General features: G+C 39.3%; 1 protein-coding gene across 2 annotated transcripts in view; it reads left to right on the top strand.

Moving 5' to 3' along the window:
- LOC122808811 overlaps window positions 1-26,838 on the top strand; it is a 2,021,113-nt gene that overhangs the window by 1,704,789 nt on the left and 289,486 nt on the right. For both annotated transcript variants that reach the window (XM_044079872.1, XM_044079871.1), the window contains one exon: window positions 23,324-23,413. In XM_044079872.1, coding sequence (XP_043935807.1) covers window positions 23,324-23,413 — 90 coding nt within the window. The remainder of the gene's footprint in view (window positions 1-23,323; window positions 23,414-26,838) is intronic.

Here is a 26,838-nt window from a genome sequence, read left to right as displayed (position 1 = left end):
TCAGTGATCTGTAGCCAGCTTGGTAAAACTGAGCATCTTGAGACAATGTAACAATTGCCTCATGTTTAATACTTAAACAGTATGCTACTTTGTATGAGAGGTGTAGTTATACAATGTCACTGGTGGCAAGGCTCTCTCATTCTGGCATTACAAGTACCAAACCAGCGGCCACTAACACACAACATCAAAATATACCTAGCACACTTTACAGACCAAACATATAGATCCACATAAGCTGAGGCTCTTAAACATAATCTACCTAAACTACAAAAGCCTCCCAAATGCAAATATAGTATCAGCTACCCTCAGCAACCTAGGGAACACTCAAATCAAACAGCATCCACCTCAAAACATGCATCTATAACTCACAGTGTCTAAACTCAGAAGCCCATAAGGCAAAGCTCTACACAACCCGACATTCTAGTCATAGGAGATTCCATTGAAAGACACACTGATGCATCATTCACCAAGCTGAGCAAGGAGAGGGTCATGGTCATTTCCCTGTCAGAGGTCCAGGATTCACCATATCATGTATGCACTCAAGTCTTTATATCACAAGTAAACATATGACACAGTCAAATAACTTGAGCTGTACCTTCCTGGACAATATAAAGAGAGATATGATGGAGCTCTCAGAATGTGTCCCTGAGGCTATTATGAACCTAGTAATAAGTAGAATTTTACCTTCATCAAGAATGATGCAATATGAGCAAAAGTTGATTGACTTCAACAGTTGGCTTCACTTCTGACGTCTTTCAAAGGGGGTACAGTATATATCAGCAAAGGAAGAGATGGTAGACAGTCCTTTCTGCTTTGAAAGGGAGAGCCTGCACCTGCCCTCACCATGGCTTTTGTATATGGGCAAACATCTTATCTGCCCCCAAGTTCTTTTCTTAAGCAAAGTCAGTCTTCAAAAGCTCCCAAGATAACAAAACAGAATCCAAATAGCATTGAAGTATTGCTGCTCAATGCTAGAAGCTTTAAAAAACCTCCACTCCTTACCCAAGAATGCATCGATATAAGCACTGTCACAAAGACTTGGTTCAAGACTATACAAAGTTTCAAAGTCTACCACACAGTCAGGCCCATAGCACTAGATGAAGGCAATAGAAGTGGGGTCTGTATATTTTTAAAACAAAATTTCACCTCCAAACTCCATAATAACCTGGAACGTCTCCATGTCCAGCTTGCCATTAAGAAAACCCCATATCTCATTGTTGCTAACTATAGGACCCCCTCTGTGTCCCCCTTAGCTCATACACCCTACCTGACGTATGGAATCCCTAAGTATTCCGACAAATATTCTCCTAGGGAACTTCAACTACTCTTCTATCAACTGGGAGACTTATACATCCTCCAACATGTACACCCAGAAATTTCTGGACTTCACAGATACAAATTCAGTGAACCGGTAAGTCCAATGCACAACTGGGGAAGACAAAATAGAGGATCTGATTTTCAACAATATGGGACACCTTTGTTCCCTACCAGTTGCAGTCTCCTCCATAGTCAAATCAGACAAAAATATCAGTCACATTCATCGTAAGGCTGAAGTTGGAACCATCCTTCGATAGCTTGGTATTCAGAGATTATACTAAAGCTAACCTACTAAATATGAGTGATGGTGTGGCTAAGTACAACACTCCTTTCCAACCTGATGACCCCTCTGTGAATGTGGAATACTTCACCACCAAATTCTGTGCACACATAAATAGCTGCATACATGCATCTGTCCCCCTCTGAAGTACATACAATACCAAACTCAAAAATAAACCCCTATAGTGGAACCCAAGTATAAACAGGCTCTACAATAAAGGAACAATTAATTATGCATAAAAATAAATGTAATTTTCCAAATGATAAAAATACTTTGGTAAATCTTAACAGGGCACTCCAATCACTGATCAAATCAACCAGGCGAAGGACAATCATAAAGCTTATTTTGCCATGTTATAAACCTCAGAAACAATGCATTCAAAACTGCACAGAGATAACAATAAACAGTATTAGATTCTCTGACTCAAAGGACATAGCCAATCTACTTGTGGATAAATGTACCTTCAACTTCACCCCCTTTTCCCCAACAGTCCCAAAACACATATCAGCATCCACCCCCCCCCCAAATATCCCAGAAACAAGTCCTCAAAGCACTGTCCAAGGCCAAGGACACTACTTCCGTGGGGACAGATAACATACCAGACTGCCTACTGGTCAGCTTGAAGCAGGGCTTCTCAAATGCCTTGCATTAGCTGTAATATAAGTATCCAAATGGGGTTTGGAAAACTGCAACAGTCATTCCCCTGCACAAAGGTGGAGCATCAATGGTCCCAGGCAATTATAGACCATTAAGCCTGGCCTGCCTCATCTATAAGGCTATGGAAAGGATCATTATGAAATTAGAAAACAAGGACATAGGCAACCTACAAATTCTCGACCTGAGCCATTTCAGTTTTGTCGGGCAAATCCTGCCTACTAAATCTGGTTGACTTTTCATGAGGGTTACTGAGGCAATGGCTAAGGGGAAAATCTGTATACACTACACATGTAGACCTTGCAAAGACACTCCAGTGTAGTTGATAAACTCATCCAGCTTAATGTAAATCCCTACATAACTCATTGGATAGTAAACTGGCTCACAAACAGAACCCAGGAAATTAGGATGGGAGGCACTAACTCCTTCAATAGACTTCTCACTAGTGGTGTACCTCAGGGTTTGGACCTAAGGCCATTTCTTTTTTGGATTTCCTTCTCATAGGTCAAAGCTGATGTTAAGGGCTTATGCCTGACCAGGTCTGCAGATGACTGCAAATTTGGCACCATGATAAATTCTCCAGAAGACACCAAGATCTTTTAGGAAGGCCTGTTTCAAACAAATAGTTGGTGTCAAAACCATGGCTTAAATCTAAATGCCAAAAATGTACAATAATATCCTTCAGCAAGCCTGACATTCCCTGCAATTATCACATCAACAAGGACTCCTGAAAACTGATCCAGCAGTTAGGAACATTGAAACTCACATAGACAACTGTCCTTCAATCATGATTTATCCATCATTGTGAGAAAGTCCTTTTTCATTGTGCAGCTTATTAGTAGGGGCATGGCATCTATATCCAGGGAGGTGATTATTCCACTTGACACTTATTAGCTGATAATTGAGTACAACACACTCTTTGGGTATGTACCTGTTCAAGCACCTGGCACAGCTTGAATGACCACATCACTTTCTCACCATAAGAATAAAGGATCTAAATCACAAAAGCTACAATGACCATCTTAAAGTTTTGTCACTCTTCTCTGTATCATATAAACTTCTGAGGGATGACCTGTCTTACTTACAGAGCCTCTGTTGATCTCATTCTTTCAGATCTACTGTACATCCATAAGTCCAATACAGGCAAAAACAACCGAATTTCTTTTATAATTTAAATAGAGCATACTGGAGGGAAGGATATGTTTCACAGAGAATCCCACTTCTCTAAAATTGTCTTCCTCTCTACATAATGCAAAGTATGTCTCTTACTCTGTTCAGATGTAATCAAATGGATGGGAAAACAAAAGTTTTCTATTTCCCATAACACTAAATCTGTGTTGTCTTCTTCCATCCATCTCAACAGATGAGTATATTAAATCCAATGCTGACAACTTAAGACTTTGACTCCAAAGCTCAAACTCCTTCCCTCTCCCACAATACATCAAGAACCATTCTATCCTCAGATGAAGTTTACCCCCAAATATGTTATCAACCACAATATGAACAAAATGCTGCCTACCAGATAAAGTACTGTAATCACATAAAGCAACCAGGCAGGGCTGCAACCAAGAAAAGTCCCAGGGAGGTACAGAGTGGTCCAGTAGGAGCCATAAAAAGACTGACAATTTGAAAGGGGCTAGAGAAATGCACAGATGGACAGAAGAAGCCAACCAAGATCTATCATTATGTTAAGTATATAACTTTCATATCTGATGCTGTCTTTTCTTTCTACCTCAAAAGATGAGGCAAACCCCTTAGTTAGAACACTCCAGGAGGCAGTATGGACTGGTATTCTGAAGAACAGTAGAAAAAAAATTCTGGACCTGGATTGCATCTCAACCTTGTAATGAGAGGCTAACAAATGAACTGTGACCAAGTAGCTACTACACAGATATCTACAGGAACATGGTTAAAGCGAGCTGCAAAGGATGCTCCCACTCTAGTAAAATGCGCCTTTAGTTTAGAAGGCAATGACCATCCTTTCACCCTGTAGACAAAAGTAATACAGTCAGACAGTCATCTGGTCAAAGTAACTTTGGACATATTGGAACCCAAATTTGCCTTAAGAAATGAAAAGTTAATCACTTTTTCTAAAGTCTTTTGTATGGTGTAAATTAAACCAAAGCTGACTATGAATATTCAAAGAACGAGGGAGAAATTCTCCTTTATTTGAAAATTTGGGGATGAAAAATAGTAGATGTATTACCTGGTTTAAGTAAGACTCTGAAGCCACCTTGGGAACAAAGGCTGGGCTAGTCCTGAGGAAAACCCCGCCCTTATGAAAAGTCAAATATGGAGGTATGCATGACAAGGCCTGCAGTTACAAAATTCTCCTGGCTGAAGTAACAGCCACCAAAAACAACATCTTTCAAGATAGAAATTTTAGATCTGCCGAAACTGCATGTTCAAATGGTGCCTTGATAAAACTCTGTAACAAAATAGTGATGCCCAAAGCAGGAATGGAGTCGCTCAATGGGGTTTACAAAACAAAAATACCTTTATTAAATTATCACTTAAGCACTTTAACACTGTAGAACAATGGTTCTCACATCGCTGCCTACTACTTAACCCCAAGAAAACTAAACTGCTTCTCTTCACACCTACCCGAATGCACATCCCCTTACACTTCACTATCACATCCAATTACAGTACTATAATTTCTCCTGATGCTAAAACAAAATTACTAGGAATAACAATAGACAACAATCTAAACTTTGACAATCATATCAACACTACTATAAAATCAGTGAACAGAAAAATATGAACCCTCTACAGAATCAAACCCTTTCTTACTCCACTTGCAAGAACTACGTTAGCCAGAACTCACCTTATCTCTACTTTACTCTATGCTTCCCCTATATACACCAATCTATCAAAGAAAAACCTCAACAAGCTAGTAATATCTTACAATAATATTGCTAGATTTGTTACAGGAGCCCCTTTTAGAACACATCACTGCCTGAACCTAAAACAACTAAGCTGGTTAGAACTTCCTAATCAGCTCAAACTTCAACAACTCATAATAGCCCACAAAACCCTGCACCAACCCTCCAAAACTCCAATACTCTCTTGCCACATCACACCTTACTATAATCAGAAACAGCTACACTCTTCAAGCAAACTATTAATCAAAACCACTATATCTAAAAACTCTGCAGGTGACTGCCTGTTCTCAAACTCTTGGAAAAATATGGAATAAATTACCCTCAGATATCTCATCTCTGACTTCTCTCCCACTTTTCAAAAGGAATCTAAAACTGCATCTCAATACAAAATGGCTATGCCCCTGTAGTAACACAGACTAATACTATTTCTTTTCTTGTCTTCTGCCTTTTTTTCCCTACTACACCCTATAACTCAACACACACTGCCTGTTCTCCAACTTTGGTGGAAAATATGCTATAATCAACCCTCAGATATCTGATCCCAGACCTCGCCCCCACTTTTGAGACCCATCTACACAGTACTTCTTTAAAAAGTCTATGTCCTAATAACTCTACAGGTGACTGCCTATTCTCAAACTCTGTTGGAAACATAACAAGACTTACTCTGTTCTCCTTTTTTCTTTACTTTCCTTCTTCCCTATTTTTTTCTCTCTCTACACTCCTTTCAGCTTTTCTTTACCTCTCATTACACTTCAGCATTCCTCTTATAAAATTTATGTATTAATTTTTTGTATTGTAATGTTCTTTGTGAAGCACCTTACATAGGTTGTAGTTTATGTATTTTTTGGTTCTCAGATTGTAATATGCAATCTCCTGATTAAAAATAAAATTCATTTACTAGTTGTTTACTGTTAGTTTAGTACTTGTTATTACTTCTTTTGTAACACCTTCTGAAACCATGTAATACTCATTGGAGCTTTTCTCCCCGGGCCTCTACTGAAAATGGACATATATCCAGATAGACTAGCCCGGTCAACAAATGTAAAATAAAATAAATAAAACTTAAGACTAGGGTTGCCAACCGTCCTGTTTTTCCCAGGATGTTCTGGATTTAGCCATCTTCCCAGGATGCCATATGTCCTGTTTTTGGCACAGCTTAGCACAAGTTACTATAACTTACTAAGTTTTCTCATAATCACTGTTTAAGTAATGTGTGGTAAGTCAAGTGGTATCAATATCAAAACTGTGCGTGCCTGCCTACACCATCTCGTCCAAATCCTTAGACCTCAATGCCCACAGTAATTTGCTGACAGCCCTACAGGCCCGTTCGTCACTCATGCAAGCTGTTCCTTTAAAAAATTACAACTGAGTCTATCATGGAGGAGCCTGGCCTGCTGGCCGATGTTTTTAATCAGCAGCGCAACAACCTGTCAGCAGCATTGCTTACTTGTTCCAATGAAATGAATAACAGTGCAATAATTGACACATTATATTATCCACTTTTAATGCTGTTTACTTGAGAAAAATATAAAACCAGCAAAAGACTAAAGGCAGCCAGCCCAGCCGTAATAAGCTGAGATGCAGTAGCACATCTGCACCATGACCATCCGGATCCGGAACCTGTTTATTTAGCAGAATATTTCTGTGGTGTGATGATGCTTGGGGCTCCTGTACAAAGTAATTGTTCCTGGTTGTAACCCTCAGTGATGGGAAGTCCACCACAGAAACTGAGCACTCAGTTTGCAGAAATGTATGGTAGTAATGTATAAACGCATTGTTCTGTCTATACAGTCATACATATGCGTGCATGTGACATAAAGCAAGTAAGGTTAGCACAGCTTTCTGGAGCAGTAGGTCAAGGGTAGCCAGGTAGGGGATTTGTGGGTTGAAGATACAGCATATTAAGCAAGTGTCTCCTTTAACTTGCTGGTGTCAAAACTAGTTCATTTATTTTCTTCTGTTTACACTGCATGTCCTAAGGATGGAAGTGTGCCAGACATTAACCTCAGGTCCTCACCCAAGCTGCTAAACATATGTGCACAGCAGAAAACACCAGTCGTTATTTTTAACTTCAACAGCATGGGGGTGGAAAAAAATAAACTCGTCGCACTTCATTGTACAGTACATCACGGGAAACTTGATTTGCATTTGACTCCATTATTTTTACATAGTTTCTTTTTTTTTCAATTTATTGTTTACTATTTTTGCAGACAAAAAATGCTCAGCCTAAAACAGTCAGCAAGTGATTAGTTCATTATTATGCATTTATTTACATGTTTGGTTATTTATATACAAACCTGGCTAACAATGAGTTGTTACTTGTTTTCATATGACTGCAATTTGTATTCAAACATATTTGGCACTTTTTTAAGTTGTCAAGGCTAAGTTCTTACTGCTAACCAACTGTCTGCATCACGGATTTGCAAGTTAGAAAAAATGCTTTCGTAATCGCTATAGTGAGGGGTACAGAACTACCTTGAGTGAACTTTATTCTTTGCCTCCAAATCAGGACTAATCTACTAGATGATTCGGTTTTGTGCACAGTTTTACTGTTTTTTTTAATTTCAAAACGTGTCCACAGTATTATGCTTGTGTGTGTGTGTGTGTGTGTGTGTGTGTGTGTGTGTGTGTGTGTGTGTGTATTACATCATCTTCCAAAATTAGATGTTTTATTAGGATATATTGGGTCATCAGGTGACTGTGTGTGAATTGTTATAACAAGGCTGACTGAAAAATGTACAGTTAGTCCAGATGTACTCTAAAAGGGTGTGTTATCCATGCCTATAGGTAATTAGGATTTGCAATGGGGATAGCAGAAGCAGAGTCGATTGTGCTCTGAAAATAAGATCTGGACCAGACTGCTTAGTAAAAACCGAAATGTTCTCTCAGGCACACAAATGCACACTTGTGTTAAACACATTATAACAGGGTGTTACTGTCATGTTGTGTCTGACTGAGCAGGCATTCCATTGATGCCGCAAATAAGCTTATAGTAGTTAGAGAAAGACAGCCCTGGGAAAGCTCATTGGCTAGAAAGTAGAACCGTGCGAATAAGAGGCTGAGGCTATAGGGTCTTACCGAAGAGTTTGCGTGAAGTGCGGGACTTTCCACAACTTCCCCTTTGTCGAATGGATGCTTCACCTTTATTAAAAACTGATGTTGTAGTCTGAAGCAATGTTTTTGCATAGCAGTCACACAATCTGATATTGTTAGCTGATCTACTTGGGGGTTCACTGGAAATGGATGCAAGTTATTATGCAACTGAAGGTAGCGTGAGTAGTGCAGAAACTGACGGAGAATGTAATGATTTGCCAAACACTCCTCCACCTAAAAAGAAAGCAAAGAGGTTGTCAAGGTATTGTCAAGAATGGCAGACAGAATTTTCCTGGTGTGAAAAAGTTCACGGCAATGTCTTCACAGCTCGATGCACATTGTGTAAATAGAAGGTTTTGGTTGCTTATGGTGGCAAAGGTGACATAGTAAATCATAGCCATTTGAAAAGTCATCAGAAAGCTCAGATTGCTGCAAACACTGCTGCCATTGACATTTTTTTCAAGAAGAAGTGAACGACAGTAACAGGAATTGACAAGCAGGCAACCGTTGCAGAACTCGTGTGAGTTTACCACACTGTACGTCACCACATCCCCTACAACGCTGCTGACTGTGGCACTAAACTGGACCACTTGTTATAGCAAGACTCAGCTCCTGCTAAAAAGACAGCATGTGGTCGCACGAAAGCAGAAGCACTGGTGATTGATGTCCATGGCCCAAAGTCAGTGGAGTCCATTATGAAAGACATTACTGGTGACAATTCTATTCAATATTCTGTGTCGACTGATGCATCTAATCTCAAGAACAGAAAAATGTTTCCCGTCTGCATTCAATATTTTACTGTTGAAACTGGTTTAAGTAAAAAGCTTTTAGACTTTGTTGAGCTTAATGACGAGCTTTCTACCTCTATCGCAGACATGCTATTTAATGTTCTTTCAGATAATGGACTTGATATTGTATGCATGTCTTCTTATTCAGCTGATAACGCAAGTGTGAACTATGGTGCAAAGCAGTCTGTGTTTACCAAGCTGTTGAAAAGAAGTCATAATATTCTGAAGACAAACTGCAATGCTCATGCGATACACAATGCCTTGAAAAAACTAATTGATGAACTTGATTGTGACGTAGAAACAATGGTTACCAGCATTTACAGTTATTTCAGTGTATCTGCTAATAGGAGAGCCCAGTTGTAAAAGCTTTTTGACTTTGTATACTTAGAATATCACGAGTTGTTGAGGCATGTGCCAATGAGAAGGTTGTCTCTGGGTCCAGCTATTGACAGATTACTTGATTCATGGCCTGCCATTGTGTCCTACTTTGCATCTCTTGGTGAAGACTGCCCAAAGAGAGTTTGCATGCATGTGGGAATAGAAAATAATATGCATGACTGTGCAGAAATGGAGACAAACATTAAAAAAGCTTATTTAAATTTTGTCCAGAACATTTGCAATGTGTTTGAGGTGTCAGTCCAGAAAGTAGAGAGGGAAGATTTTACATTGCTTGAGCTCTTGCCTGTAATGCAGCAACTGAAAACTAAAATTGAGTCACGCATAACTGATAACTTTTTTGGAAACAAAGCACAAACTATACTTGAGAATGAGGACATGAAACAAGATTTTTTAGCAGCTCTAGAAATGTCTTTAGCATACCCGAACAAATGGTTTAATTTCTCAGATGGCAGCATTGTGTGTGTGATGCATCAAATATCTCTAAATACAGAAGTAGGATTTCAGTCCTTTCAAAATGCAAGCACCGTCATGTGCTTGATAGCAAAGGACATCACTTTAGACGTGATTTATGATGAGTTTTGTGCAGCAAGGCATGCTTTATCCAATATTGTTGCTAATTCAAATGCTACTGCATGTACTAAATGGCAGGAATTTTTTGCAGATGCCCATGATAGTGCAGCTTTTCCAACGAACAAGTTTAAGATTGTATCAGCCACATTGTCATTACCAGGTAGCAATGCCTTCCATGAGAGGGTGTTTTCTTTAATAAATGCAAAGTGGTGTGCAGACCAAAACAGGGCCACTCTAGCACTAATCAAAGCAGAACTGCAAGTTTTCCTTAACTACAACATGAGCTGCAGTAATTTCTATCAGTTTGTTTTGAAAGATGACAAATTGATTTCATCAGCAGCTGGCAGTGAAAAGTACAAATGGAAACAGATTGCTCAGCCTGAGCAGTCTGCTTCTTCCACGAGTACTTTAACAGCTCAGGGTCAGCCTGCTCTGGATTCATGTGAGGTAGACGTTCAGCTTCAATCAAAGTAATTAGTTCGTTCAACTGACATTGAGTAACGTTTGTATTGTATTGACTATATCTTTTGCTTACTCCTCAATGTTATTGCTTTATTGCTTTTTTACTGTTTTCCGATGTGAATGACTATTAATAAATTTAGCAGTTAGCCTAACTGTCTGTGTGGGCTGGCTACTTAAAAACAACAGTTTTGAGCTAAAAATTCTTGCATTCAAGTGTTGTTTATTTGGGCTCAAAAATGCACTAAAACTCACCTACGCGCATTTGTTTAAAAATTTTTTCCAGGGGCTCAGCACCCCTGGACCCCCAGGGGGAGCCTGGGAGGGGAAGGGAAAGGGGAGAGGAGGGGAGGGAAGGGAAGGGAAGGGAAAGGAGAGGACGAGTCATAGGGGGCTAGGGGCAGGAAAAGAGGCATCCTAAATTTTAATTTTGAAAAGTTGGCAACCCTACTTAAGACACAGGCAAACATACATTAAAATAAAATAAAGCATTTAGCATGTTTTCAATTTAAATACAATATACAGCACATATATTTTCTTTGCTACTATCATCAGTCCAACATTACAAAAGCTTGTTAAATTCCTGCCTTCCATTACACTACACTCCTCACACACATTACTATGCATGTAAACTAGGGGCTATAATTGACTCTCCGGCTGACACAGACATCCTCCAAAAGGGTCTCACTGAGACGGATACCTGGTGTCAAAATCATGGCCTCAAGCTAAACACCAAAAAGTGCATAGTCATCCCCTTTGGAAAAAACAAAGTACCCATAAACTACCACATAGGTAGTAGTCCCCTAAATCTGGAAGACATAATGGATCTGGGGACCCAAGCAGATAGTAATCTCACCTTTGATAATCACATTGCCAAAGTGGTTAGAAAATCCTTCTACGTGGCCCACCTAATCACAAAAGGGTTCGCAACCAGATCAAAAGAGGTCATTGTGCCCCTGTACTCATCACTCCTCAGACCCATCATAGTGTACAACGCCCCATTTGGGATGTACCTTACAAGACACCTGCAACAGCTGGAAAGACCACAGAAGTACCTCACCAAGAGGATCACTGGCCTCAAACAGATGCCCTATGCAGCTCGACTGAAGAAACTTCAGTTGTACTCTGTTGCATACCACCTACTCAGAGGTGATGTCTGCCTGACATAAAAGGCCATGTCCAACCCAGAATTGATGGACATGCTTCACCTAAAGAAAACCTTATCCCCTCAAGCCACACGCTCTAGGGATCTAAACCTCATCACAAAAATAAATAGGACGTGCTGGAGGGATAGATTCCTGTCCCAGAGACTTCCCATCCTTTGGAACAAGATCCCAATCTACATAAGGCAGAGCTCCTCGCTAACACTCTTCAAAAAAAACCTTGACGAGTGGATGGGAAACAGAAAGTTTACCTCAGGGATCACTTCAGTTGCTCTGCTGGACAGAGGCACAGGGAACTAATCTAAGGGGGCGGCGAAAGCCAACACATTCTGGCTAGGCTTATAAATGTCTGCGGGCAGATAGCCTAGTACCAACCTATGAACCTATGTATTATTCTCACAGTTTCCACTTACTTCTATGTAATTTGCTCTTTCCCTTTTCTAAAAATCCCTCTTCCAGTTCTTTTATCTCTTTTATATTCAATACCTATGATGCAGTTGGTGTGTACTTTAATTTTCATTTTCTAGAAATTGCTTTTTGGCAGCCAACAGAAATAAACTTAATAAGGCCTTACTATGTCGAGGCAATTCAGATCCTGTATCCCAGCTCAGAAGAATAATTCTGATAGAGTACTCTATAGGGAATTTTTAAAATCTGCCAACTCATTACACTCCCAAAGCATATATTCCTAGTTACCTCTTTCTTGTCCATCACACCTTCAAAATTTGCTATCTACCTTCTGGACTTGTTTGCAGACTTGGGAGTCATTCGTATGTCTTCCCATTATTTTCTTGTAAATTTCTTTTCAAGTCTCTCTTCCCCATCTTTTCTAACCTTCTCTGATTGATTCTTATAGTTATCATCCAATATTTTATATGCCCTACTAATTATCCCTTTTTTAACAGCAACTTCTTTTCTAGATTCAACTAAAAACTCTGCCAGAGCAGGTCTTTCACGTAAAATTCCCTTACCCCATCTCTTTGCCTATACTCTGAGACCAAGCACTGGTAGGAAAGGCTATCTCTAGCCTGCAATCCAAATGCCTTCTTGGCCTCATCTCACTCTATTATCTTTCCTGCTTCAGTTATTTGCTCCCAATATCTAAGTTCATTTGCCAGGTTTTTCCAGTAAATTCCAGCCCCCTTTCCTGTTTGCTGTACTCACACTTGCAGTCATCCCTTATTAGAAAAATCTCCTTTCTCAATTATCATATTAGCTTAGTTCTTAGAATACTTTCTGTACTTTGTGAATATAATATTCTGTATGGTTGTTATTATTATTCTCCTTAAGGATCTAAATCCAAAATCCCACTCTCTCTCTGTTTCTTAAACATCCTTCATTATCATCCCTATCCACTTTGAATTATAACAATCTGCTTGTGTTATATACATGAGCCTTAACTGTCAGGTCTAAAAGAGCCTTTCAAATCAGGGAAATCTAAACCACTTTGTTCAATTGGAAGGATTAACTTGTCCCACTTAACTCCTACCCTCTTTCTCTTCCAGATAAATTCCTTCAATTCTTTATTGTAAATTATTGTCCACAACTTCTCATTATGTTGATAAAATTATACCTAACCCATATACAAGACTAAAGGAACTAAATTTATTTTCACTGCTTGTATCTTAATATCCATATTCATAAGTAAGAGTTTCTAGTTTCTCAGTTTTTGTATAATCTTTTGTTTAGTTCTTCCCACATATCCTTAGCTGCCATAACAGAAGCCTCTTTAATCCATACTCCTAAATAATTTATCTTAACATGTTCCCATAAATATGACTATCACTGAACCAATTTGTGTGTGGATACAAAATTTACAGCTATAGCTTTTGTTTTATCTTCATTAACATCATATCCTGAAAAGACATGAAATCATCTTAAATTGTTCCACAACACTGAGATGTCATTTTCTATATTTATTAGGTACCAAATTATCATCTGCACATAAAGCCAACTTTTATTGATTACCATACCAATTATATCCTTCTATTTCTGAGTCTCTTATTTTCTTTGCCAATGGCTTTAAATATAAAGCAAATAAAGGGGAAAGAGGACATGTCTGCCTGCTTCTTCTGTTCAAACACAGCTTATCTGAGAAGAATCACCCTAGTTTAATTCATGCCTCTGATCCTTCATATATCCTTCTAATTAATCTTATTATTGTATCAGGTAATGCAAATGATGATATTGCCATATTTAGGTAAAACAGCCACCACAGCTTTCTTACAGGATATTAGTGCTTCCACTACTTTTAAAATACTGTTAAACAAAATCTTCCAGATCTGTATTGCTTTCTTCCCTCCTAACTTCCAGACTTCCACAGGAATACCATCTCTTCCTAGAGACTTTCCTGAAGACTAATTATACATCACTGTTTTTATGTTATCACCTCCTATCTTAACTGCTAGTTTTTGAGCCTCATCTACCCCTAAACTTGGCATAGTCAAGTCTTCCATAAATATTTTCATTTGTACTATTTCTTGATTTATACATTTGTCTGCTTTATACATATTTCATAAAATTTCTGGAATATTTCTAAAATCTGTACAGAGTCCCTGGTTATTTTTCTTGTTACAGGTTACCTAAGTTTGATGACAACCCTTTCGATGTTCTGTTGCCCAAGTTGTTGTGCTAAATGTTTTTTGTGCACTGGAGTTGTTATTAAAAATAGTTGCTTAACTATATTCTTTCTAAACTCAAGCACATTATCCAGATACTTCCTTATTTTCTCATTAACACTCTGCATTTGCTCCTCCTCTTCTGAGATTTCCTTTATTCTGCAATACTTTAAATTTTGTCAGTCCCTCTAAGTAATTTATATTGCTTCTTAACCATATATCTCTTTTATTTTGCCCTTATTTTTAAACTACATGTTAATTTTATCCCATTCACTAGCTATAACTGTTGAAGATATTTCTACCTTCCTTAATAACTCTTGAATAATTTTCAGTACCCATTCCTTAAATTCCTCTCTTTTTAACAGGTAGTCAGTGTTTTATTTTTACTTCACTATTCTTCATTTTTAGCCTAGTTTTTAATGGTGCATGAGCAGAAATAATTATTGGATTGGTATTGAAACTTTTAATTGAATGCACATGTTCTTGTGAAATATAATTTCTATCTAGTCTAGCCCAGTTATTGTACCTTGGGGAATAATACGTAAATTATGTCCGATTTCCTACTATTGAATTCACATCTTCCAAACCAAACAATTCCTTCAGATAACTATCCTCTTTTGTTATATTATCCCTTCTATGTCCCCTTGATACATCCTCACGATTGCAAATAAAATTCCAGGAGCCACATGTGAATAATATGAAAGCTGATTATTTCTCCCCAAATTTTTTAAGCCCCATAATAGCAGTTTTTAGTGGACTATAAATACATGCAATTGTAATCCTTCTTCCTTACCAATAGTCTATTAATACCATAAATCTACCATATTATTTATTTTCTTCTTCATCTATCACTATTGGAGCACCTCTAGCAATTAGTATAATTACTCTTCTTTTCCTCTGTCCCCTGATATTCTGCTGAATATCCATACTGAAATCCTCTCTTTTTCAAATTTACATGCTTATTTCTTTCCATATGAGTCTTCTGCAACATTGCTCTTTCCACTGTGCATTTCTTAATATGATCTCTTCTTTTTATCTATACCTGTTAAAGCTATGTACGTTCGAGGACAATATGGAGAGCATAGCCATCATGATAAAAAGCTATTGTTCTCACCTGTTATACATGGCATTTTTTTAATGTGTATTTCCAGCTTTTGTAATACATGCATATACTAATGTTTGGCAGGCTGATCTTTTGTACAGTTGTTTCTTCTCACCACCATTAAAAACTATGCCACATTTTTCAAGACTTTTTGTTTCAATGAAAACCCTCAAACAAAAAACTAAATATAAAACACTCCTATCCCCTATTAACTTGGAACAAATGCATGAAGTTTAACCCTCGAGAAGGGAATAATTGCCCCACATTGACAGCTGCACCTACAGGCATTACCTAACCTAAAATTAAGGTCACCCATGCTAAAGTGCATGCTGCAGCCTGTGCTCCCACCCACACTGATTGCTGTCTGTTCTTTGCTTATTTCTCCTCACCTACCACATATGAAAACAGATTGTATGCTTTCAGAACACATTAACTTTTAGCCCTAAGAAAAAGTGCACTGTCTGTCTTTAAATAAACCTAAACTGTACACTGTTCTATTAACTGCATTAAGGTATTGAGGCTGTTAGGGAAGTTGTTACCTAAAGAAAAGCACTTCTTAAGAAAGTTCTTAAAAAAGTGTTTAAGAAAGCTTTCAAGAGCATGACAGTCAACTGTACTTTAATTGTAGAATAACTACCCCTGAATGAAAGCAATTCACCACAAAATACAAAATAGATGGCAGTGGTGCCAAGAACAGATCAAAACATTTAGAACTACCCCAGACAGTGAACCTTTTCTACTTCTACTTCTACTTCTACTTATTACCATAGGTTTTCCTAGTGTATGATTTAGGGGAAGAAGGGAGAGTCCTAGTGTAGGATTTAGGGGAAGAAGGGAGAATCTGCACTACTTTAGAAGAAAGCCTCAGATTTCTAGCTATCATTTGTAGTGGGGAAACCAAGCAGTCAGACTGAGGGATTTAATGTCTGGGTGAGGCTTGTTGGGGGATGAGATCCAGAACGGGATCCAGGACCCAGGGCAATAAGACCAAAGGAAGGGCTACCAAACCCATCATGGTCAAACAGGGTCATGAGAATCACTTTTCCCTTGCATCAAGCTGCTTTCTAAAAGAAACTTAACTATGAATGGATAAGCATACAGGAGACCCAGGGGCCAGGTATGGACTAGAGTGTGATTCAGGGACTGTCCCTCCTGAAAGATCAGGTAAAAAAGCTGCTGCACTTGATATTGGTTAGGGTTACAAACTGGTCACAGCAGAAAATATTGAATACCATTGAAAGATTGAGGGAAACACTTGTGTACAATGAGAAATTACCTGCTCAGTCTGTCTACTAAGATACTGGAGTTGCCTGGGATGTACACTACAAAAAATGCTGGGAAGACGATGCCCACTGCCACTCCATTATCCTAATGGCCTCTTAACATAAGAGATACAACTGAGTTCTGCCTTGTTTGTTAATGTGCCAGACCACAAATATGCTGTCCATCTGTACAGCTATCACACCCATGGGGAGGCAATCCTTTAAGGCTTGCAATGCAAAGAGAACTGCCCAAAACTCCAGAACATTGATGTGAAAATTGGCCTCATTCTGGGACTAAGTACCTTGGACTGTCATCCATTCAAAATGCTCCCACTACCCCAGAGGGGAGGCATCTGTGACCCTTGGCAGATGATATACAAAGGGACATCCCAGGGGGTCAATGAGGAAGTCATCCACCATAAGATATGTTGTCTGCAGATCCTAGATAGCTTGATGGGATGTTGCATCAACCAAGACATCATGGACCACTAAATAGAAGAGTCCACTGAAGTACTCTAGTGTAGAACCTGGTGTGTAGAAGCAGAGTAATAGCAGCAGCCATGGATCCACAGCAGCTGTCATGGATCCTAAAAGTAAAAAAACAGGTATGCTGGTTTGTTCTGATGGTGCAAAACTTGAAAAGCCTGAAAATGCCGAGGTGACAGCCTGAGTAGGGGAAGCCTGGCTATTTTGAGTTCTGGTGTCCAGGAGGCAACCTATGAAATCCAAGATTTGAACAGATTCCAGCTCACATTTTTTTTAAATTTACAGTAATCCTTAAGCAAGAGCACAAGTGGAGCAAAGAGTGTCTTGCATAAACTAGTGAATCCACTGCATGGGGCTGTAATGAGACAGTCATCCAAGTACAGGAACACCCAAAACATCTGCAACCCTATTCAGGCTGGTACCACTCCCAGAGGGCAGCACTCTGAACTGGAAATAGCTCCCAGTCAGAAGCATAAGACCCTCATGGAAAGAACTTTGAGTAGATTCCCTAACCTTTGTGGACTGGTGGAGCCTCCTGGATTACCCCTTTGTTTTTAGCAGCTTTAATATTTTCTGCTGTGATGCTCTTCTCTGCTGTGGTGAAACATTTGGAAGAGTCATGATTGATGTTTTTGGATAGGATGTGAAGGGAATGGAATAGCCCCTGGTTCCCACTCTCAATGTCCAAGAATCAGGAATAATGGCCTTCCAGGCTGGAATGTGGAGAGTTAAGTGCCACCTGACTGCCTCCAGAGGAAGGAAGTCAGGCACCAGTTTTGGAGCTCTGAAAGAGTTTATAGGTGACAGGGCCTATAGCACCTGGTTCTGTGGTCCACTTCTGCCACTAGGATGATGTCCAGTAAAGTTCTCCCCTCTGCCCCAGAGGTCGCTGTCACCGAGGACTTTGAGAACCAAAAGCATTTTACCCCTTCTGGTTATGACAGAAGGGCTTCTGAGTCGGGGAAAAATGGATTTCAACTGCAGACAAAGTTTTGTCACCCTGTTCACTCCTGGTTAATGTACTTTTTTTACTTTGACTTCGAAGAAATTTGAACTATCAAATAGGGTGTTTACAAAGGATGTCACAAAACTTTCCACGAAGTCACAGTCTCACATCCAGTGGCCAATAGTAAGGCTGGTGCGTGCTGCTCTAGCCATTCCATCCACTGTGTTAGACAAGAGGCACATGGATACATTGGTGACAGACTACATAGTCACCAACTGGGCCTCCACAATGCTGGGACTTGTCAGAGATGTCAACAGTTCCTTCTTCAAACTCTGCTACAGTCTGGTCAAGTTCATAGGTGTATACTAGGCTAACGACTACTAAGGATGTGCAACCCAAATATGACCCACAAGTTGATTTATGTAAGGGGTTTACTGACTGCCTCTGTCCATCAGAGACATAGCTGCCAGATCAGAGGTGAATTTCTTATTACTCATCCATTGGTCCAAGTTGTGCTTAAATAGAGATAGGGAGGAACTATGGTGAGCCTGTTCCAGAGAGTGGGAATTCTCTGCGAAACATATCTGTCTCTCCAACATGTTCTATTTATATCACAAGCAAAATTTAGGTCTTTTAGTCTAGCAGTTCTGATGCTGTTTGTTTTCTGCATGTGCAAAATGTTCATCAAAACAGAGTCCAGGGATACCTTGTATGCCAGGCAAAGATCACTTCTTAGAAGTCTATATGATAATGAGTAAAGAGACAGGGCTTTGAGATGATCGGCTTAGAATATTGTGTTTACTCCCTGTATTCTTTCTGTAAGGAACATTTGTTGACGTTTCAGTTGCTGCATGTGTCTAGTCAGGCACACAAAAATAAAGCAAGGCAACTGCATGTGTTTTGGCAAAGTACAGTGTTTTGGCATAACTACTACTTCATATTGCATTCAGGGCATAACTAGAGTTATTCGAAGTATCTCAAAGTATGTAAACGTGCTTACAGTGTGTGCTTATTACTGTGCATGTATTCTGAAGAGTTCATTTGTGTAACCTATTTAATGAAATACAGTCAAAGTACAGCCGTTTTGAAAAGCTTCTTGTGCTGGGTGTGTCTATTTTGTCACCTGGGCTATTTTGTCACCTGGGAGGCTATTTTAACCTCAAAATTGGCTTTGCTTGATCTAATTAGCCCTCTTAGTTTCTTATTTAGTTTGATGAGAGAGCTTTTATTTTAATGGGAATTACCCTTCCTGATTTTTGCTATAATTTTTTACTTTTATTGTATATCCTGTTTAATTTGGGATCTCACCAGGGTGATTTGTTTCTGGGTGTAGTCCGGGGCTTACTTCTGGTAGGCACAGCAGTTTCTATGCAACCACTGACATGGTTGTAAACATTTTCTGACATCAGTACAGCATAGACTGGTGTATTCTTGGGGTTTGCAGGGACACTGAAGTTTGACAAACCATCACTTAATAAAATGTAAGTTGACTTGGAATAGCAACCAGTTAGTAACTAACTGTTATTAGTTTTAATAGGATTAAGGAGTTGATTTTGATTTTGAAGTCAACAGCTTTATGGTCGGACCTTAAAATTGAGGAAGAGACATGGGGTGGGGGCAGCATTCTCCCATACTTGTGCACTAGGTCTAGTATGTTGAAGCCTTTAGTGGACGCATTCACTATTTGGTCGGGGTGTTTGTGCTTATGATTTTCCAAGAATCTCTGTGCCTAAAGATTTGAGGTCATGTAGGATTCCCAGTCTATAGAAGGGTAAATAGTCTCCCATGACTAGGGTGTTAGGTTGGATGGTACATTTCTCCAGTAGGTCCAAGTTTGCACTGTGACATTCTTGGGGCATGGAGGGTGACTTATAGCTGGCTAGGATATGCTATGGGATTTTCTCTATGGAGATCTGCACATGGAGGAAATCCAGCAAATTATCCTGTTTGATCACCCTGCAGGTACACTTGTTATTGATGCATATTGATATTGAGACACCTCCACCTTTAGCCACTGTCTGTGCAGCTAATGGTCTAAAGGTTTGGAAGGCACTAAAACTGTGCACTTCTAGGATACTCTCTACCACTTCAAACCATGTCTCTATAACTGCACAGATGTCTATATTCTTGAGTATGAGGTGGGCTTGGAAGAAGTGTAGCATTTTATTTAGGCTCCTAGAACTGAACCTTAACAACTTGAGGTTCAGTTGAGTTGATTTGGCAATGTCATTAGGGTTGTCAATCTGACATTGCATTAGAAAAGCACTATGGGGGGGTGGATAAAGTTTTAGCCAGTATAGGTGCAGACCATCCTTGGCAAAGCAACATGGTCTGTTAACCATTTCCTCCCAAAGGAGAAATATTGGATACCCTTACAATGACGCCAGAAAGACAGCCAGTTGTTGAAATCAATCATGTTTTGCTCATATTGTGGCATTATCATCAGTGATGCTAATATGATGCTAAATGCTAGGCACGTACTAAGTGGGCCATCTAATTTGCAATGTGTAAGGCAAAAATCGATGAAGCTCTAACACACTTCCCAAACCTGTCCAGTGACCTAGACTCTGTGTTAGGGTGGTGGACAATCAGTTTCTACTCAGACAGTTCCTTTTTAGTGGCTGCAGCAATCGTGATTTCATCCACTGAATACCCAAAAAAGTTGGGGATCCAAACTAGATCTAAGAAAGAGTAGGTCCCCCCCCCCCCCCCGAGTGGGAAAGCATTTTCTCAAATTCCTCAAATAACATGCCAAGGCAAGGAGCAAAGAAGACCTCCTCAGATCTGAAGTCCACCCAGGGATGCAAGCTCAGCCTTATCAGCAACAGAGGCCATTGCTGAGCTGTCAGTAGCTGAGGCTTCAAGAGGCAAGGAATGCTCTGAAAACCTGTTAGTGGACCCTGACCCTGGGACCTCAACACCAACCCCTCATCTCCATGACCCACCTTGACTCAAAAGTTGGCTGAGTGAAGTGAGCCAAATAAATTATCAGAGTAGATGACAACTCCAACAGCAGGGCCACACAGGCAGCAGTCAGATCCAAGGTTATCAATTCTGGCAAACAAGAGCAGGGAAAAAGAGATAACAATGGGAGTGGAAGAACAGGGTCTTACCACCCTTGTGTGGGGGGAGGGAGCAGTAACTTGATCTAGGCCTTCAGAAAGGTCCACATCATCTTATCCTTTTCCACCGCAGGCAAACTCCTAGAGGACCACACTAACCTGGAACAAGCTGCCAAAGGTGGTCTGGAGGATCAGTGCCCTAGCACCTATGTTTAAAGGGAGAGTTGGCCACCAAATCCTGGGAGGAAACTGCTCTGGATAAAACATTGGCTCTGGCAGATCTGGAGGAAGCTGGAGACTGATCCAAACACAATCCAACCTCAGAGTCGACAGGGAAGCTGTCGAAGGTAAAGGATGAAGAACCTTAAGGGCAGGTCCTTCCAAGGTAAAAGGATCCAAACACCTTTTCCAACTCTTTTAGATCTATCATTAGAAGAATCCATGTCTCTGTCTCTCTCTCCCTGAGTTTGACCACCTTTACCCTGTTGGAAATCTTCTTGTAAGAATGAGCCTCAGATCCAGAAGGTGCCAAATCTGCTTGAGCAGGAAGAAGGCCCTTTAAAACCAGCTTGGAGCATCAATCAGACAGCAGCCTAGGTCCAAAGGAAATGCAAATTCACTAACTTACTCAAGGTGGGCAGAACACAAACAGTAGACACACTTATCCTGTGGACCCTGCAGTGCAATCTTGCTTTTTAAAACGTGAAGGTTTGTCTGCCATAATGTCCACACTATGAGAAAAATGGTTACCACAGAGAAGAAAGGAAAGCTTACAAGAGAAAAGGAGGGAAAGCTTTCTACAGAAGAGTCTAAGCTCACTAAGAAAGGTCCATAAGTAGTCTCAGAGAAGAACATCCTGTCTACCAATGCTAAATACTAAATCCTAACAACTAACTTTAAAAGTGCAAAAAACATTGCCAAAGGGGTAAGAAAGGAAGAGGAAAAACGCTGTTATAAAAAGTCATTTATCTGTAAAGAGCTGAGCCCTGAAAAGCACATGTCATTAATATGGCAAATGAGATCTGAGAGTAGAATGGTTGTTGGTGTGTTATGGGAGAGGTGAAAAGTTTGAGCCTTGAAGCCAAAGTCTAAGTTGCCAACATCAGATCCAGTTGGATTTGATATATCCATCTGTTAGGTGGATGGAAAAAACATCAGTTTCACAAGTTCACCCCTGGATTAGCACTGTTGTCCCTCATGAATAGGGGTAACATTTAAATGTCTGCCCAGTTCTGGTTCGTCAGACCTAAATTACAAAGGGCACTGGGTTAATCATACTTATAACACTAGGGCTAATAAACCTTTTAAGAATTCCCGGCTAGGCTTCTGAAGATCATCACTGATCAACAGCCTAGTAAGCACCTATTAACATAAACATATTAAGGTCATACATTCATTATTCACCCACTAATTAATATTCTTTAAATTGAATTTTAAACTATAGTGATTTAACCATCTACTTTAGTAAACCAGTAACCAAAGAGAAATGCAAAAGTGAACTATTCTATTTGGTACCAGTTTATGTGGCTCAAGGAAGAAAGACAGCTTGCTGTGATTAAAACTGAAACAACCAGCACTGTACTGCCTAGTCTTTAATAAATAATCCTCTTTATTAACTGTTCCAGAGCTCCTTCTTAGTTAAAATTTCATTTTGATACATGAAAACCCATAATCTCATTTCAAAGGTGTAATCAGAGTTTAGTTTCTGATTCGCAGGCATGGTCACATAATTTTAGTCCTAGTGCAAAAAATCTGTTTTTTGAAATTCAGACAAGAGTTTTTTAATTTACACAAATGAAATTGTTTACTGTGCATAAAAAGAAAGCCAGCACCTTGGAAAGAAGGGTGAAACCAGAGTGTCCTTTATGATATTAGCAAGCAAAATGCATTGTTCTTTATATTGTTTTTGGATACACATCATGTAACATTAGTTACATTTCTTGACTGAAACCACTATGTGGCAGTAATACCCTTCTTGGGAAAAGTCTTAAGGTATGGAGTGCTTTGTGTGCTGTTTGAGGGATTTCATAATATTTATAACTTGTGACATACTCTGGCTCTATGAGTAACAGTAAATCCCTTGTATCGACCATTGTTAAGTTTGTCTAAACTAATTTAGCCATGAATCACTTAGCATTTTCAAGTCATGAATCACTACAGATAGAAAAAGCATGTAAATAACTTTGTTATGTAACATCTGTGTAAACACATTGTTAACCATTTCTGTGTTATTTTAAAGCTGATCCGGGACTGTAATGAGAGCGTACGTAAGATGAAGAGTACTGAGGAATTAATCCATCTTAATCAAAAGATAGAGTTTGAGTGTAAGGTAAGTACATCTGCAATATGGTGCAATGGTTAATGATATACATTACAAACTCTGGTTTGAATTCTACTTCCTTGACTTATAAGCTGTGACCATGAGGAAGTCAGTTAACTTGAAAGCGTTACTCTTATCCTACTTAAAACATTGTAGTCTGTTCTCAGTTGATCAAATTGACGCAATAATCATTTCACTTTTATTTTTCCCTCTTAGGATTTAGGGGTCTGCATAACTAAACCTGTAATTTGCATTTTATGGAGAATACTGTGAACTTCAGATTTTTTTATCCAAAGGAGCACAGGAGAAGCGATTATTATTTTACAGAATCCATGACATCTAAAATGTGACTAATGTTATATACACAAATAACCTTTTAGTTTAAATTCAAAACGGGCATCACAATTTATAGTACTTTTGTGTCCTAAAATTAAAACAGAACATTTGTAGGTTTAACTGCACAAATAAACTTATTTGTAATTAAGGTTAAAACAGTATGTAAGGTGGTATCATAGCTAGGATTTAGTTGCCAAAGGCAGTAAATGCACTGGACCTGTGTCTGCATTTCAGAAAAATAAAATGTTACTTACATTGCAGTAGTTCTTGTGTATTTTATTTTTGACATAATTCCTTCCAACCATGATTCCCAGCCTCCTTTACAGTTTAAAAAATTCATCCCTTTCTTCAGCCATACAGCACAAGACAGTGTAGCATTTTCTCTGCAGCATGAAAAGACTGCGTCTAAATGTGATTTTACTGATTATTTGTGTTTATTATAACTGCTACTGCTTATAGCAGTACCTTGCACTTTAACTGACAACAGCTGGCAGATTTTTACTTTTTTTTATAAGAAAGTGAGTGCTTCCCTACATGGGTCGCTCATGCTATAGGACTGCAGGACTGCAGCCCCTCCCCACCTGTAGAAAAGAAAGAACTAAATCCCCCTACCTTTTGAAAAGAAAGAAGAAAATAAAAAAAAATTGCGAGTCCTGGAACTCCACACATACGTGCTTGGAGTTCCTAGTACTCACAGAGTTCCTGACTGTTGTTAGGCAGTCCGGATAGAGGAGAAAGGCATCTCTGCCCTGCAACCCAGAAGTCTGTGCAGTATGATCGCACAGACGAGAAGGAAACTGGGCTGTATCATCTGCAGGTTGGAGCATCCAGCCTATTCTCGCAGAGCCAGCCAAACCGGAAACCAGCCGTTAGCATGCGCAGGCTGAGGAGAAGACTAGGAGCTTGCTAGTTTCAGGGGGAACAACTGGATTATTGCAGCAGTGTGGAACAGAAGACTGCTTTCAGGGGGAATGACTGGATTATTGCTGTGGAAGAATGCTTTCAGGGGGAACAACTGGATTATTGCTGCAGAAGACAGGCTTGAACCCTGTACCTTGGGTGCAGGTGGCAAGGGCCTGAATTCCCTACCCACCACCATTTGTAACAAATTTGCAGATTTTTGCCTCATATTTGTTCTGTTCCTCATAAAATCTGGGGTGTCTGTGTGTTTGTTTTTCCTTGCAAAGTCAGTAGTGTTGTGGTGCATTGGTAGCATTGTTGCCTGATTGCCTGACAGCTACAGGTTCTCTGGTTTGATTCTTGGCTTGGGTGCCTTCGATGTGGAGACTGCATGTTTTCCCTTCTTACAAAGAACATGTGTCTAGAGTGTGTCTCCCTGCTTTGCTGAAAATTGGCTTTTGTTCCAAGTCAGACTTTCCTGGTTAACAAATGTTAAATAAAAATAACAGGCATTTGAATTTCAGACTTCATATTCTTCAGAAAGTATTTGGTAACACAAAACCTTTTATTCTAGCAATTTTCTAAGTTTATAACATGGATATTTGGAATTTGTCCCTATTTTTTGGGACTGTATTCCCCCATTATTGGCTTCGTCCAGTTTTTTTGTGCTAAGGATGAGAGCTATTGAGAACTGAATTCACTGAATATGTTTGGGGGCTATATTCCCCGATTATTGGCTTTGTTCAGGTGTTTTGTGCTAAGAGGTTGATACCCATGGTGAGAACTGAATTCACTAAATGGTTGCCATGTAAGTTTCAGTCTTCCTCGCTTTCACAAAACAGATGATTTGGCATAGTGGTATGTTGCTCTGATTGTTTTGCACAGGGTCCCCTGGGTTCAAGACTTGGCAGTGAAATGTATGGTGGTAACACAGCATTTTATTCTAGCAACTTTCCAACATTATACAAACAAGTTTAAAATGTGCCCCTGGGTTTTGGGCTTTTGTCCCCCCCCCCAATAAATGTTGGCTTTTCCCAGATTTCTTGTGCTGCAAAGTTCAGACATACAGCTGAGTGTCGAGTAGATTTTACAAGTAGCTGAGAGCTGCAGGGGAACAAAAGTTTAGTACTGCTTATGCTGAGTTGGCTTGCATTGTTAATAGCACAACAGGTAGTGTACTTGCTTTGGATGCAGAAGGTTGTGGGTTCTACTCCCATAGTAGAGAGATGCATTGCTGATACTCTACTGTGTTGTAAAGGGAGTGGATGCTGCAGTCCTTTTTGGCGAAGATACCTAGTAACTATGAACCTGTTATCAGTTTGCCATCCATTCCATATTGTGATATTGCTAGTTTATCATGTTTTAATGCAACATAGGCAATTTATTCCTCAAGAGCAACAGGCACATTATTTGTAGATGAAACAATGACATATAAAGTTGTTTGCTAGCAGCAACCTCTTCATTAGTTACAGATTTCTTTAATGTGGAATTATTTAGATGACTTTTGCTTTTTTAGAGATTGTGCATATTTACTGATACTGGTGGACTGTAGAAGTTTGAGTAGACTTTTTATGATGGAAATGTTCTGAATTGGGCAGTTTTGTCATTAATGGTGCATGCATTTTGTTTCATTGTTTACTGGGAAAATGTTCAAAACAATAAATTTAAAATGCCCTCTAACAAAACTGTACTGTATTGTACAAGGAATATATTATAATACAATCAGGAAGGTGTATCAAAGAGAACGTATATGTTTTGTGTTCAAGGGAACTATGATTTCAAGACAGTCCAAAGTTAATCTTTATTTGCCACTGGCAAAATGCGTTTTCTTTGAATGTGAGTTTCAATGCTGTTTCAATGAATGTGAGTTTCAAGGGCAGAGAAGTTTTAATGCTAAGTCTATTTTCATTGTGAGACTGCATTGCTTTGTTTAGCAGATATATATATTAAAGTTTGTGCTGTAAAATGCAAAATAAAACTTTCAAATGAAATCCAAATCATTGGAGAAGTAAAGCAGTATGCACATTACAGTGTTTATAGTAAATGAGGTGAAATAACCAAGGAATGGGACATTAGAATGGCTGCAGGGGGGAGGCTCCATTCGACCATGATTTTGTGAGGGGGGAAGGGCAGCAAACTCAAATGGCCCCAGCTGAACTATACCTCTCAACTGTCCAGATTTTTGCAGAATGAATAGA

This window comes from Protopterus annectens, chromosome 8.part0 (genome assembly GCF_019279795.1).
Source record: "Protopterus annectens isolate FY-2018-M chromosome 8.part0, PAN1.0, whole genome shotgun sequence".
In the NCBI taxonomy this organism is placed as follows: domain Eukaryota; kingdom Metazoa; phylum Chordata; order Ceratodontiformes; family Protopteridae; genus Protopterus; species Protopterus annectens.
Note: the sequence above shows the minus strand (reverse complement) of the source record. Positions and strands in the feature narration are given on the sequence as shown.